This window comes from Lolium rigidum, chromosome 2, assembly GCF_022539505.1.
Source record: "Lolium rigidum isolate FL_2022 chromosome 2, APGP_CSIRO_Lrig_0.1, whole genome shotgun sequence".
NCBI lineage: Eukaryota > Viridiplantae > Streptophyta > Magnoliopsida > Poales > Poaceae > Lolium > Lolium rigidum.
Window position 1 is genome coordinate 62,226,677 of NC_061509.1, and position 14,292 is coordinate 62,240,968.

The following is a 14,292-nucleotide window of genomic DNA, read 5'->3' on the forward strand; positions in this document are numbered from 1 at the left end:
CCCACCCAGCCTCTTGGGCCGGCACACCTTCTCCCAATTAATCTTGCACTTCGCCCCGGTGGTGGTTTCTTTAGCGGCCCAAAGAAAAGCACATTGAATCTTGTTGACGAACTTGAGAGTACCGGCGGGGATAGCAAGAGGCGTGAGGTAGTAGATGGCTTGCGAGGTGATGACGGATCTAACAAGGGCAGCCCGGCCGGCCGTGGTGATGAGTTTCCCGCTCCAAGTGGGTATGTGAGAGGGAAGAACGCCAGGTATGTGAGACGGAAAACTGTGACTTACTCGTGTACAGACCACATGTTTCAAAATCTAGGCAGCCACTTTCAAGCTCCCAACTTCCTTGGCTTGGCAATATGTTCTTCTTTTTCTTGTGGCACGGAGCACAGTGTAAATAAATAAACAGTTCTAGCATAGAAGAATCAGGCCTGAACTCATCGTTCTGCACTGCTGCTCCAAGATTCATTTTTTTTATATTTTCTCGAGATCAAAGGAAAGAGGCTGTACCGCGGAAGTACTACATTCTGTACAGGTAAAATACGGCAACACGACACAATCACGCAAGACAATCAAAATTGAGACCAGACTACTACTGCAAGTCAAATCGGCCTACTTTTGGAAGGTGATTATGAATGACACATAAAAGTCCCCACAAAACAGATGAAAACTCTCCATCGATCTCCTTTAATAACACAAAATGAAGATTTTAACTCCAATGCTGCTCCCGAAAAACTACAGGCAACTTGGACTGGAACACGAAAGGGAAAGCTGGAAGTCCGTTCAGATTATCTTATTGACACTGGAGACACTTCCTGCAGAAAAAACGAAAAAAGAACATTATACAGTAGCAGAGACTACAGTAATTTAAAACAAAGTTCAAGAGTGTTTTTCAACAAAACTATTCGATAGGCAGACAGCTAATACTGGTTCAAGCCATGATGCATGTTTTTCTTGCAGTTGTAACTACTGCATCTTGTATGAATCAAGACTCCGAATAGTTTATAAATCAACCACCCTACTTAAGCTCTTGCGAACACAACGATAAAAAATATGTTGTTCATAAAAAACTGGAGATTTATTACAGAAGTGTGCAAATCATTTCAGCCATAGGCTCTAGAACGACAATATATTATTTGAAGGCGCACTGGAAAATTGTAGTACTAATAGCAAGAAAGATGCATAGATCCTAATCTATAGTATGAATGATCTAGAGAAAAGCAAATGTACATGCAAGGAAGGGTGGTGCTTGACTTCAGGATTTAGGTATTTGTCCATTTTGAAAAAAAACGTAAAATATCCACTCTGAAAGATCTATTGGGATTAAATACTTAATACACACAAGCCTTGTTTGGGTTTTGTTATCTTCTAAAGTAAGCAGTATCTTTTCAATGAAATAAGACGCAAAGATCCTTCACGTTTTCTCAACAAAGTAAGCACTATTAGTATTACATTCTCTCTCCTCTTTTTAGTCACTCTTCTCTCAAATATTCACGACAAAGTACATCTTTCTCCTCCAGTGCCCCACAGATCTATTTACAAGCAAATCCCTAACTAACTGACTCCACCATTTCAACCATAGCTACAAAAATAAAATTAAAGTCATTTTTAAATCTTTGTGAAGTGCTAACTATCTAAGCATAGCAACCCTACCATTAAGCTCTAAATTGTAGATTACAGATTTGAAAGTATGCAGATGAAGTACTCCCTTCATTCACAATTAACTCACGTTCTGGCTTAGTTAAAGTCAAAAAAATTAAAATTTGAACAAACAACAACAACAACCTCAAAGCATTTTTGGTAGATTTGATATGGCATGCTCAATACCATGGTAAAATTCCTCATGCTGAAAATCTATGTGGATCTTTTTGGTGGAGGGATGTGCTAAAACAGGTGGATAATTTCAGAGGTGTAGAATCAGTGACACATGGACGTGGAGATACATATTTGTTTTGGTTAGATCAGTGAGACATAAATGGTTTTAAGCAGCCTTTTTGCAAGCGATATCCACGTCTTTATTCGTTTGTGCTTGATGATAGTCTTTCAGTTGCTCAAGTTTACAATGTTGAGGACCTGACAAGTCTATTTTATCTGCCCTTATCAACGCAAGCTTTTACAGAGATGGAACACCTCCAAGAGGTTATCAGAGATAATCCTTTGTCCGAGCAGAATGATATTTGGCGATACTCTTGGGGGGAAACATATGCAAAGGCAAAGTTTTATTCCCAGATTCATGAGCACATACAGGTCCCAAATATTTACTAGTGGTTGTGGAAATCTTGTTTTACTATGAAGTTAAAAGTGTTTGCTTGGTTGTTATTGTTGGACAGACTAAATACAAAGACTTGTTGCAACGTAGGCATTGGAAAGTGTCTGATGATGATGATCATCGTGTGCTTTGTCTGATGAAGAGCCATGAGTATAAAATCCATCTTTTCTGTGACTGCAACTTCAGCGCACGGATATGGAGTTATTTGCAAATTGACTGGCGTCCTGATGATGATCTTCAGAGGGTGTTGGAGCATGCTAAGAGAAGATTTCAGAAGCCTTTTTTCATGGAGGTGCTTATTACGGCTTGCTGGAATATTTGGTTAATCAGAAATGGGAAGATCTTTATGCAAGAAAAGAGCTCATTCAATAGGTGAAAGGGCAAGTTTGTGCATGATATTTCTCTCCTTCAATATCGTATCAAACTAAAACACAGGGATAGTCTTTTAGCTTGGATCAGGACCCTACCTTAGTGTCCTCTCCTCTCTTTTCTTTTGGTTTTCTGTTAGTTTTTTCCTGTTAGTTTTTTGTACATAAGTTTGTGAGTTTGATGAGTAATAAAATGCTGTGGGGCTGTTGCCTCACAGTCCAAAGCTTTAAAAACCCACCTCAAAGCCTTTTTTCCAAGCAAGTTGGGGTACGCTAGATATAAAACCCTACAGAAATAAAAGGAAGCCAAAACAAGAACGAGAAGGAAAAATCCAAGACTTTAGGTAAACTAAGATTCCGGCACATGGCTCGTTGATCTCCATGCAGTCCTATCAAGATCCAAGACTTTAGGTACATCCCTATCCCTCAAGTCTCTTTTTGCCGCCTCCGCCAAGTCAACCTTTTTTCGTCCTCTACCCCTTCTAGTCTCCTCCATACTCCTTAGAATTCCACTGTTGAGCTTCTAGAGGCCTCTGCTGGATATGCCCAAGCCACCTTAACCGGTGTTGGACTAGCTTCTCGTTGATCGGTGCCACCCCTAGCCTATCGTGAATTACCTCGTTCCTAATCCGGTCCCTTCTTGTATGGCCGCACATCCGTAGCATGCGCATCTCCGAGACACTCATTTGTTAGAGGTGTTGTCTTTTAGTTGGCCAACATTCTGCCCCATATAGCATCGCCGGTGAACTCACCTTTTAGCTTTTGTGGGACCTTCTTGACTCCAACGTCTGCCTCCATAGCTCTAACTTCCTATTTAAGCCGGTCCTCATTTCATCTATTAGTACCACATCATCAGCAAAGAGCATACACCAAGGAATATCTCCTTCTATAGTTCTATATCCTTGGTTACCTCATGCATCACCAAGAAAAACATGTATGGACTCAAGGCTGACCCTTGATGTAGTCCTGTCGTGATTAAGAAGGTATCGGTCTCCTTATTGCATTTTTTGCCAACTCCATAATAGAGTCTATTCTCTCTCCTACAACTCTAGGTTGTATATTCATATGAATTTCTAACTATTTTTTGGCAACCAAGTCTGTAACCATGCATGAATTGAGGTAAGCTGAAAAAAAAAGAGACTATTTTGAAACTAGCCAATTCAATGATGACCCTTCAAGGATTCACCTACAAAGGCTGCGGCTAATGTTGCAAACATAAGTGACCAAATATTTAGGAAAAAAGTTAAACATTTACAATATAAATTTAGTATATTAGATCTTCATAAAGTATATTTCAAATTATATGCATTTGATACTATGAATATTAGTAATATTTTTCTTCTATTCTTGGTCAACCTTTACAAATTTTGACTTTGACTAAACTCAGAACGCGAGGAAATTTTGAATGGAGGAAGTACATGCAATAATCTAGCTTGAAGTTTGGAATAGAATACACTAGCAATAGCCAGGAACCCTGACAAGTACAGAACACTTACATCTCGTTCAATCATCCAAAAAATCAGATATGTTGCATCTGTCGAAACTGTTCAGGATCCAACAGTCCACTGCTGTAACTGGATGGAACAGAGGAAATTTCCTGCCTTCCTTGCCACTCTTCACCAGGCCTTAAAGTAATTGGTTTCTCAATACAAGCCGCCCCTACACATAGCATGCATGTGTACTCCTCACTCCCTAAATCTGGCATTGCTTTTGCTTTCTTGTCCCATGGGTTCCAAACAACTGTGTTTAGAGAAAACATAGTGACGATACACTATATAAGTAAAATAAAGCAAAGGCCATAGTGACTAGGCTATGTAGTTTAGAAAAATGAAGCTAACTTACCAACATCAGGAAGTTCCTTTTTCCTTAAAACAAATGTCCTTTTTTTCTCATGGTCAATGGTCACAATCTTTGGTGGAGCACTCAAATATACCCTGTCCACCTTCACAATCAAACATTTCAACAGAATTAGTGACTCGCCACATTGGCTCCCAAACTGTGAAGCATATAGAAAGCTTACTTCAGATTCAAATACAACTGCATCGCCTTGTTCAGTACAACGTTTCTTCAATTGCAGGTTATCAAGATAGTCCAAGGTATCCAAACCCTCAACCCTTACTTCACTGGAATATGAAAACATACTTAAGAGAAAGAAAAAAAAAACGATGCACTACCCAAGTTGTCTATTCACACGCTATCTATTCCACAACTGAAACAGTACTGGAGTATTGAATCCGAAAATGGTTCATTCTACATTACCCAGTATAAAAGGACGTGCCATATTATAAGTTACATTCCTCTCCAAACAAGGAATGTACAAAACACTCAATCTAACTTCATAATAACAAAGTAACATAAGGCAACGTAGTATCATTCTAGAACGTACCTGATATCAGAGACTGAGAAATATGTGTGGTATGCAAACGAAAACTGGAATGGCTTGGCATCGGCATTGCTATTTTTTATTCGAGATGTGAGGATCAGATCTCCCCTTGGACTAAGAGCAACTTGCAAACGGAGTTCATAACTGCAATATATGGATGATCAGGATCATAAATTTCACATGGGGACTAAGGAGTTTAATATTTACTACTCCGTACCTGTGTGGCCAGATCTTCAAATCATCTCCAGACTGTTTGAGTATCAAGTCGATATGACAGTCATAAGTGGTATCTCGAAAAGGAGGAGGACTTTCATCAACACTCCATAACCGGTTCCTCGCGAATCCATGCTGTTCAAGAACTCCGTGGTTCCCTAACTGCATGAGGGAATTTTCACTTGGGTATTATAAGCCGGACCAATTCATTGTAGTAAAACATAACTAGACTATTAACAACTTGAGGACCATACTTGAGGAAAACAAATTTGTATGCCTCCACGAATCGCTTTTGGTGGTTTGAAAGAAGCCTGCGAGGAATTTGAAATGTGGTGTGAAGTGTAAGCAATGATAAAAGAAAACTGCTGCGGAGCAATCAATCCACATAATATTCATTTGCTTATAGTTATGTGATTGGAATTAAAATATCTGAGCACCTTCTTGCTGACAAAAAGCTGCTGTTCTCCATAGGTATTGTACCAAGAGGTTACTTGGCCTCCATACAAGAATACCTGATAATAGGAAAAATAAGGAAACTCAGAGGACGTTGAATGCATTTCTATAGAGAAGTTAAAAATCATATGCAAAGAAGCTGGGACTGGCAATTATAAATACAGAATATGGATTTCCTACTAGACTATAGTGACCTTCCGGGTTACAGTTGTGCAAAAGAATTTGAGCTCTTTGTCCAACTGTCCAAAAGAGGACAAGAGATAATATTGCGATTTTTTTTAACAACCATCGCCGTCGGTTGTACCTGGCTGAATTTTCGACATAGAAAAGAAAATACATTGATGGTTTTGAGATGTCCACAACAATGGGCATACCACCAGTGTCACATCGAGGTTTGATAGGACATCATCCTTCTAAATCATTATTCAGCCATTCTGTCTCCAGAACCGTTATTATATATACTCCTGGGTAATTAAACCAAGAAATGCCAATTCTTTTCACAATATGTCAGCGCTGGCATCACAACTGAATGTTTCTATACTGTATTGAAAACAATTAAGCATTTCATAGAATATATAATAAAAGCATAACAAGGTACCAGGCGAACAGACATGACCATGTAATTTCGACAGTAGCTAAAAATACAAAATGATAGTGTACACTGAACATGCCAACACCAAAAAGACATTGACGAGGCCAGGCTATGGGCACAGCTAAGCAAAAACATCACAGAGCCCACACCAAACACACTATTTATCCACATAGCTGGACAATCAAATCAATCACTATTTCACCTTAAAAAATCATTATTAAGAATCGAGGGCTGCAGAAAAAACAATCATCCGCCTTCACCAATACAGGGTCAGGTCAAACACAAAATGGGCATTTGACCGAACTATCTTTATTCCCTACATGGTCACAACTCAGTACTACACTTATTCAACACTTATTCCCAATAATTAACTATTCTAGCATTCCCAATTTAACAATAAATATAAGCTTAGTTACCGGTTCGTTGTATCGTCACTGTACAAACAGGAACATGCTCGATCGATTCTGCCTATCTCTTCTATGAACAAAATGAACCGATTTTTGTGGATCGCGACGAGACTAACGAACAGATCGACCAAAAGCCTCGATTAATATGATGAGTAGCGCACATATGTGTCGATGAAGTATTAGAGGTGCCGGGGATTGGAATTCGAATGGGGAAAGAGAAGGAAGGGTGACCTCGGCGGAGCTGCCGCGGGCCTCGCGGAGGACGAATTTGTCGAGGCCGGTGGCACGGTCCTTCACGCGCTCCACGGAGGAGGCTTTCCCGGCCATACAGGTTGGGTCCGTACGGGGAGGAAAGCGCCGGATCGCCCGGCGGTCGGCGGAGGTGGTCGTCGAATAGGGATTGGCGGTTGCGGCGACCGAAGATGGGGCGGGAAATGGAGGGAACACTGTTGTGAGACTGGAAGAAGGAGAGAGGAATTTTCTGAAAGAAATATTTATAGGAGTGTATCGTGACACACGTTCTACCTTGAGAGACGTAGTGCACCACGACTGGCCAATGAACTCTTCCAATAGCACGATCTAAAAACAATGGGACAGACAACGTGTGGGATTGCAATGTCACGTCTCTTTAAACATTTGCATCACATGAAAACAATTAAACAAACAATGTTTCAAAAAGGTTTGAGTAGATACGACATTCTCTTTAAATTGAGTGCAAAATAATCATAGAAAAGAATCTATAGAATTCAATCATACGAATCAAACAACTATCAATTTTTTCCTATAGGTTTTAATCCTCTTAAATTTCTACAAAATTCAATAATCTAACAGGCCCTTAACTCTTTTAATAAAAATCTTAAAAATTAAATAAAATTATATTTTATGCCACAAAGAAAATAATTGTAAGGTAAAAAAATGTAAGAAAAGTGACTGCGGTAGAGATGAAATCGAGGATAACTTCCATGAAATTGGCAGATAATAATAATACTGATGATGATGATGAAATGACAACACCCTCCCTTTGTGTGAGAAAAATATGATGGTATTGGTCACCTACAATGCAATACACCAGATATAAGAAATTGAAGAATGCCCATGATAAAACTGAAAGTTGCAAGGTTTTTGACATGGCAACTGCTAGCCATCAGTTGGTCGTACCTACAGCCGTTTTGGCTTTTACATGCACGCGTGGTCCTAGGCCAGTTCTGCAAAAGTCCTATCACCGCTGCAAAAAAATAATCTGAAATTAACATTTTTTACGTGTATGTAGTATTTTCAGAAATGCGGCATCATTTTTCTGTGAATCTGTAAAAACATGCGACGCGTGAAGAAGAACTTTTACATCATTTTGAGTATGCTCATGTAGAAAAAATGCCCTAAGTAACACATCTCCATTTTGTTTGGAGAAAAAACTAAGAATCGTGTACCAGGATGCAACAAAAAAAATCAATGCATCCAACGTTTATGACTAACTCATCCAACATTATAGAAACGCGTACATAACACTAGATCACTAATAGGGAAAAACACTACTAGTCGTGTGAAATTTGGCTACTAGTTGTTGGGCCTCCAAACAATACTAGTAACACGCAGGTACGTGGTAACAGACTACTGGTCGCATGCTCGGGTGGCACACGACTAGTAGTCTAAGTACTAGCCGTGTGCTCAACAGACAAAAGCTACAACTAGGTTTACTGGTCGCGTGCCCTCCCTGGCCGCTACTAGTATCTAAACTATTGGTCGCGGGTTGGAGGGCACGCTACCAGTGTCATGTGACCCTACCAGTTTTGTATTCCTGATATATTTCAACTTTGCATAACCGTATTTCAGCGGGCATGGCATTGTATTTAGATAGGAATATATACAGTTTGCACATCAAGTTCATCATATTAATTAGAATCTCAATGGAGTACCGAAATAATACATGTTTATCGCAATAATACACAAGTCTCTATAGAGTATATATAGATGCATGCATAGATCATGATCTAAAGTAGGATCACATATAATAAAAACGTAATCACCATGAGAAACATGGAGACTGCGGTGAAGGTCTTCTTCGTTCTTCCTCTCTTTTGTTAGGTGGTTCATGTACCTACCTTCTGCCTACTCTCTGCTATTATACTCTATGTAGATGTTGTCCTTGAACATGTTCACTTACTTTAGTCAATCTTTGCACTCGTCGTAGACTCCTGGAACCCTACCTTGGTACACGACATACCACTTCGGCATCTCTACACCCAAGACAGATGTGTCATAAGCCAAGTCATAGATAATATATTTGTGCACAAAATTTGTATTTGTGCATATACAAGGGCCACTAGCACCACCTCGGGATCACATGCAATTCTAAAACAATTTAAATCATTGGCCGTTGCAACAAAAAAAGAACCAAACTGAACATCAAGTAGGGATAACTCAAGAAAGACATGCCTCATATAAAGACACACGACAGAAGAGGTCAACCAGTAAAACCAAATCAAATGCACAAGCAATGTGCATGGACAATGACAAGGTCTTATTGGACAGACTCTTCCATTAAACGGCGCCAGAGTAAAATCATTAGCATCATTGGCGGAATCAGAGCATCATACTTAAATTGGGGACACACAAATCACAAAGATGGTGTGAGCAAACTAAGTAGGACGCACAAGATTTGTATTTGTGCATATCACAATGTTTGCTCACATCGTGGGATCACATAGTGCTACAACATAATCATCGGCATTTATAACAATAAGCACAACTAGGCAGGGTTGCTATAGAGGGTGTTGCAAAATCCCACCAAATACAATATATATAGAACAATGATTACCCTAACTAAGAATGCATGATTCATGTACCTAATTAATCTTTCGAAAGTAGAGCTAGGCAGGTTTAGGAATATCGTTTACAACACACAAATTCATAGATCGTTCGGAATTAAAGGTAGCAAAGTTCGTCATACAGATTAACCAACGACATCGTCACTTTTGACTCGACCTTGGTGGGAATGGGTGGATGCCACCTAACATCACGAAGTCAGCGGTCTTCTATTTGCCTCTTATTTGGTTTTCAAAACAACCCCTCCTTAACATCCTTGTAGATGAGTTGCGCAAGCTTCTGCTAGGTGTGATAGAACTCATGTCTGAGATCTACATAATTGCAGTTCGGCAAGTTCTTGGCGCATTTTGGGAGACTAGATGACAACATATGCTGCCGCTGATCTCGTACAAACGCCGGCATGTGATGGATTGCATAGTAGGCATCTCTCGAGCTGTTTGTCGGTTGCTTCACTACTAAAAAATTGCTATTAGTGACGCATCTATATTTGATATCAGTGTCGCACCATGGTGCGCCACTACTATCACGCCACTGGTAAGTGTTAGTAGTGACACACTAGTGGCCCACTACTTAGTGCGCCACTGGTAGCAATAACATGCGCCACAACTGATAGCAATAGGAAACAACAAAAATGGCAGTGCGCCACAGGTAACAATACCATGCGCCACAAATAAAACAAAAAGGGCAAGTGGGCCACCACAAGCGTTCCTGTGCGCCATTGTTAACCAAGGTAGGAAACAATAAAAAATTATGCAGACCAGGTCGATCCAATAATACAATAAATTACACTTCTTATTTTATTTACAACAGTTAGAATAAAATTACAACGGACATTTACATAAAACACACTAATAAACATAAAAATGAAAAGCAATCCAGTCTTCTGTCTCGTCGGTGCCACCGCCTGCTGCCCGTCTGCCACCAGGCCCTCGTCGTTGCCACCGCCTGTTGCCGTCGTCGTCGTGGAGCGCGACATGTAGGCCAGAGGTGTCGCTGGAGTGCAACAGATAGAGGAGTTGCGGGTTGATGTGCTCGCTGAAGACGGTGGCATTGCGGCCCAACCCTGCATCACAGCGCATGGCGGGTAGTGGTTCACCCGGAACACCTGGTCACTGCCCTCCGCGGCCACCATCGCGCTCAGGACAGGCGGAGGAGAGGGAGGCGTTGAGACTGATGCGCTTGTTGTCGTAGCCTAATGAATCTCGCGCGGCGGAGGCGCGGATCTGGCGCTCCCAATGCAGGCCGCACCAGGAGGCCACGAAGCAGCGGTGTAGCTGACAATTCATGGCGGCGCCGGCGTGCTCGATCTTGACCTTGCCTGGGGTGGAGGGGAAGAGGTCGTCCTCAAGGCTTGAGGTGGGGAACGCATCGGGGTGGGGAGCGAGAGTGGAGAATTATTGGGGAGAGAGAGAGGAGGTGGCGGGGACGGTGAACCGCGAGCGGTGGTGGGGGCGTGTACGGTCGAAGGAGTAGATGGGGAAGTGGAAGGAGTGGCATTTATAGCTAGGGTTTGCCTAGTTGGACTGGGCTAGTTGGGCTATCTGGGTGGGAGTGATGGTGCTTGATGACGCGTAAAGCACACGCCCGTTGGGAACCCCAAGTGGAAGGTGTGATGCGTACAGCAGCAAGTTTCCCTCAGTAAGAAACCAAGGTTTATCGAACTAGTAGGAGTCAAGAAGCACGTTGAAGGTTGATGGCGGCGGGATGTAGTGCGGCATAACACCAGGGATTCCGGCGCCAACGTGGAACCTGCACAACACAACCAAAGTACTTTGCCCCAACGAAACAGTGAGGTTGTCAATCTCACCGGCTTGCTGTAACAAAGGATTAGATGTATAGTGTGGATGATGATTGTTTGCGGAAAACGAGTAGAACAAGTATTGCGGTAGATTGTATTCGATGTAAAAGAATGGACCGGGGTCCACAGTTCACTAGAGGTGTCTCTCCCATAAGATAAATAGCTTGTTGGGTGAACAAATTACGGTTGGGCAATTGACAAATAGAGAGGGCATGACCATGCACATACATGATATGATGAGTATAGTGAGATTTAATTGGGCATTACGACAAAGTACATAGACCGCTATCCGAGCATGCATCTATGCCTAAAAAGTCCACCTTCGGGTTATCATCCGAACCCCTTCCGGTATTAAGTTGCAAACAACGGACAATTGCATTAAGTATGGTGCGTAATGTAATCAATAACTACATCCTCGGACATAGCATCAATGTTTTATCCCTAGTGGCAACAACACATCCACAACCTTAGAACTTTACGTCACTTGTCCCAGATTTAATGGAGGCATGAACCCACTATCGAGCATAAATACTCCCTCTTGGAGTTAAGAGTAAAAACTTGGCCGAGCCTCTACTAATAACGGAGAGCATGCAAGATCATAAACAACACATAGGTAATAGATTGATAATCAACATAACATAATATTCTCTATCCATCGGATCCCAACAAACACAACATATAGCATTACAGATAGATGATATTGATCATGTTAGGCAGCTCACAAGATCTGATAATGAAGCACATAAGGAGAAGACGACCATCTAGCTACTGCTATGGACCCATAGTCCAGGGGTGAACTACTCACTCATCACTCCGGAGGCGACCATGGTGGTGAAGAGTCCTCCGGGAGATGATTCCCCTCTCCGGCAGGGTGCCGGAGGCGATCTCCTGAATCCCCCGAGATGGGATTGGCGGCGGCGGCGTCTCTAGAAGGTTTTCCGTATCGTGGCTCTCGGTACTGGGGGTTTTGCGGCGAAGACTATATGTAGGCGGAAGGGCAGGTCAAGGGGCCACACGAGGGCCCCACACGCCAGGGCCGCGCGGCCAAGGCCTAGGCCGCGCCACCCTGTTGTGGCGGCGCCTCGTGGCCTCACTTCGTAAGTCCTCCGGTCTTCTGGAAGCTTCGTGGAAAAATAGGCCCCTGGGCGTTGATTTCGTCCAATTCCGAGAATATTTCCTTACTAGGATTTCTGAAACCAAAAACAGCAGAAAACAACAACGGGCTCTTCGGCATCTCGTTAATAGGTTAGTGCCGGAAAATGCATAAATATGACATAAAGTATGCATAAAACATGTAGATATCATCAATAATGTGGCATGGAACATAAGAAATTATCGATACGTCGGAGACGTATCAGCATCCCCAAGCTCAGTTCCTGCTCGTCCCGAGCAGGTAAACGATAACAAAGATAATTTCTGGAGTGACATGCCATCATAACCTTGATCATACTATTGTAAGCATATGTAATGAATGCAACGATCAAAACAATGGTAATGACATGAGTAAACAAATGAATCATAAAGCAAAGACTTTTCATGAATAGTACTTTCAAGACAAGCATCAATAAGTCTTGCATAAGAGTTAACTCATAAAGCAATAAATCAAAGTAAAGATATTGAATCAACACAAAGGAAGATTAAGTTTCAGCGGTTGCTTTCAACTTATAACATGTATATCTCATGGATATTGTCAATGTAAAGTAATATAACAAGTGCGATATGCAAGTATGTAGAAATCAATGCACAGTTCACACAAGTGTTTGCTTCTTGAGGTGGAGAGAGATAGGTGAACTGACTCAACATAAAAGTAAAAGAAAAGCCCTTCGCAGAGGGAAGCATTGATTGCTATATTTGTGCTAGAGCTTTGGTTTTGAAAACAAGAAACAATTTTGTCAACGGTAGTAATAAAGCATATGTGTTATGTAAATTATATCTTACAAGTTGCAAGCCTCATGCATAGTATACTAATAGTGCCCGCACCTTGTCCTAATTAGCTTGGATTACCGGGATTATCATCGCAATACACATGTTTTAACCAAGTGTCACAAAGGGGTACCTCTATGCCGCCTGTACAAAGGTCTAAGGAGAAAGCTCGCATTGGATTTCTCGCTTTTGATTATTCTCAACTTAGACATTCATACCGGGACAACATAGACAACAGATAATGGACTCCTCTTTAATGCATAAGCATGTAGCAACAATTAATGTTCTCATATGAGATTGAGGATATATGTCCAAAACTGAAACTTCCACCATGGATCATGGCTTTAGTTAGCGGTCCAATGTTCTTCTCTAACATTATGCATGCTCTAACCATTAAATGAGTGGTAAATATCCCTTACTTCAGACAAGACGGACATGCATAGCAACTCACATGATATTCAACAAAGAGTAGTTGATGGCGTCCCCGGGAACATGGTTATCGCACAACAAGCAACTTAATAAGAGATAAAGTGCATAAGTACATATTCAATACCACAATAGTTTTTAGGCTATTTGTCCCATGAGCTATATATTGCAAAGGTAAAGGATAGAAATTTTAAAGGTAGCACTCAAGCAATTTACTTTGGAATGGCGGAGAAATACCATGTAGTAGGTAGGTATGGTGGACACAAATGACATAGTGGTTGGCTCAAGGATTTTGGATGCATGAGAAGTATTCCCTCTCGATACAAGGTTTAGGCTAGCAAGGTTATTTGAAACAAACACAAGGATGAACCGGTGCAGCAAAACTCACATAAAGGACATATTGTAAAATTATAAGACTCTACACCGTCTTCCTTGTTGTTCAAACTCAATACTAGAAATTATCTAGACTTTAGAGAGACCAATTATGCAAACCAAATTTTAGCAAGCTCTATGTATTTCTTCATTAATAGGTGCAAAGTATATGATGCAAGAGCTTAAACATGAGCACAACAATTGCCAAGTATCAAATTATTCAAGACATTTTAGAATTACTACATGTAGCATTTCCTGATTCCAATCATAT

The 14,292-nt window shown here is 41.2% G+C and overlaps 1 protein-coding gene across 2 annotated transcripts; it reads right to left on the minus strand.

The window, feature by feature from the left end:
- Nucleotides 1-526: 526 nt before the first annotated feature.
- LOC124686580 (putative glucose-6-phosphate 1-epimerase) lies at nucleotides 527-7,118 on the minus strand. 2 transcript variants are annotated; one of them, XM_047220508.1, is made up of 9 exons: nucleotides 6,911-7,118; nucleotides 5,665-5,739; nucleotides 5,482-5,538; nucleotides 5,232-5,389; nucleotides 5,018-5,158; nucleotides 4,652-4,754; nucleotides 4,474-4,573; nucleotides 4,128-4,371; nucleotides 527-805 (listed from the first exon to the last, which is right to left on the minus strand). In XM_047220508.1, the coding sequence occupies exons 1-8, from the start codon at nucleotides 7,004-7,006 to the stop codon at nucleotides 4,151-4,153; spliced, it is 951 nt and encodes a 316-aa protein (XP_047076464.1). In that variant the 5' UTR covers nucleotides 7,007-7,118; the 3' UTR covers nucleotides 527-805; nucleotides 4,128-4,150. The 2 variants fall into 2 exon arrangements, with proteins under 2 accessions (XP_047076464.1, XP_047076463.1); XM_047220507.1 differs by having other exon boundaries at nucleotides 527-809.
- Between the last annotated feature and the right edge of the window lie 7,174 nt (nucleotides 7,119-14,292).

What these genes read in the sequence shown, in the direction of transcription:
- LOC124686580 (XM_047220508.1), bottom strand. Translation starts at nt 7,006, where the DNA reads ATGGCCGGGAAAGCCTCCTCCGTGGAGCGCGTGAAGGACCGTGCCACC. An exon ending in TTGAAGATCTGGCCACACAG is followed by an intron (nt 5,159 to 5,231) that starts GTACGGAGTAGT and finishes CATATATTGCAG; the next exon opens with TTATGAACTCCGTTTGCAAG. An exon ending in CAGTTGTATTTGAATCTGAA is followed by an intron (nt 4,574 to 4,651) that starts GTAAGCTTTCTA and finishes TTGATTGTGAAG; the next exon opens with GTGGACAGGGTATATTTGAG.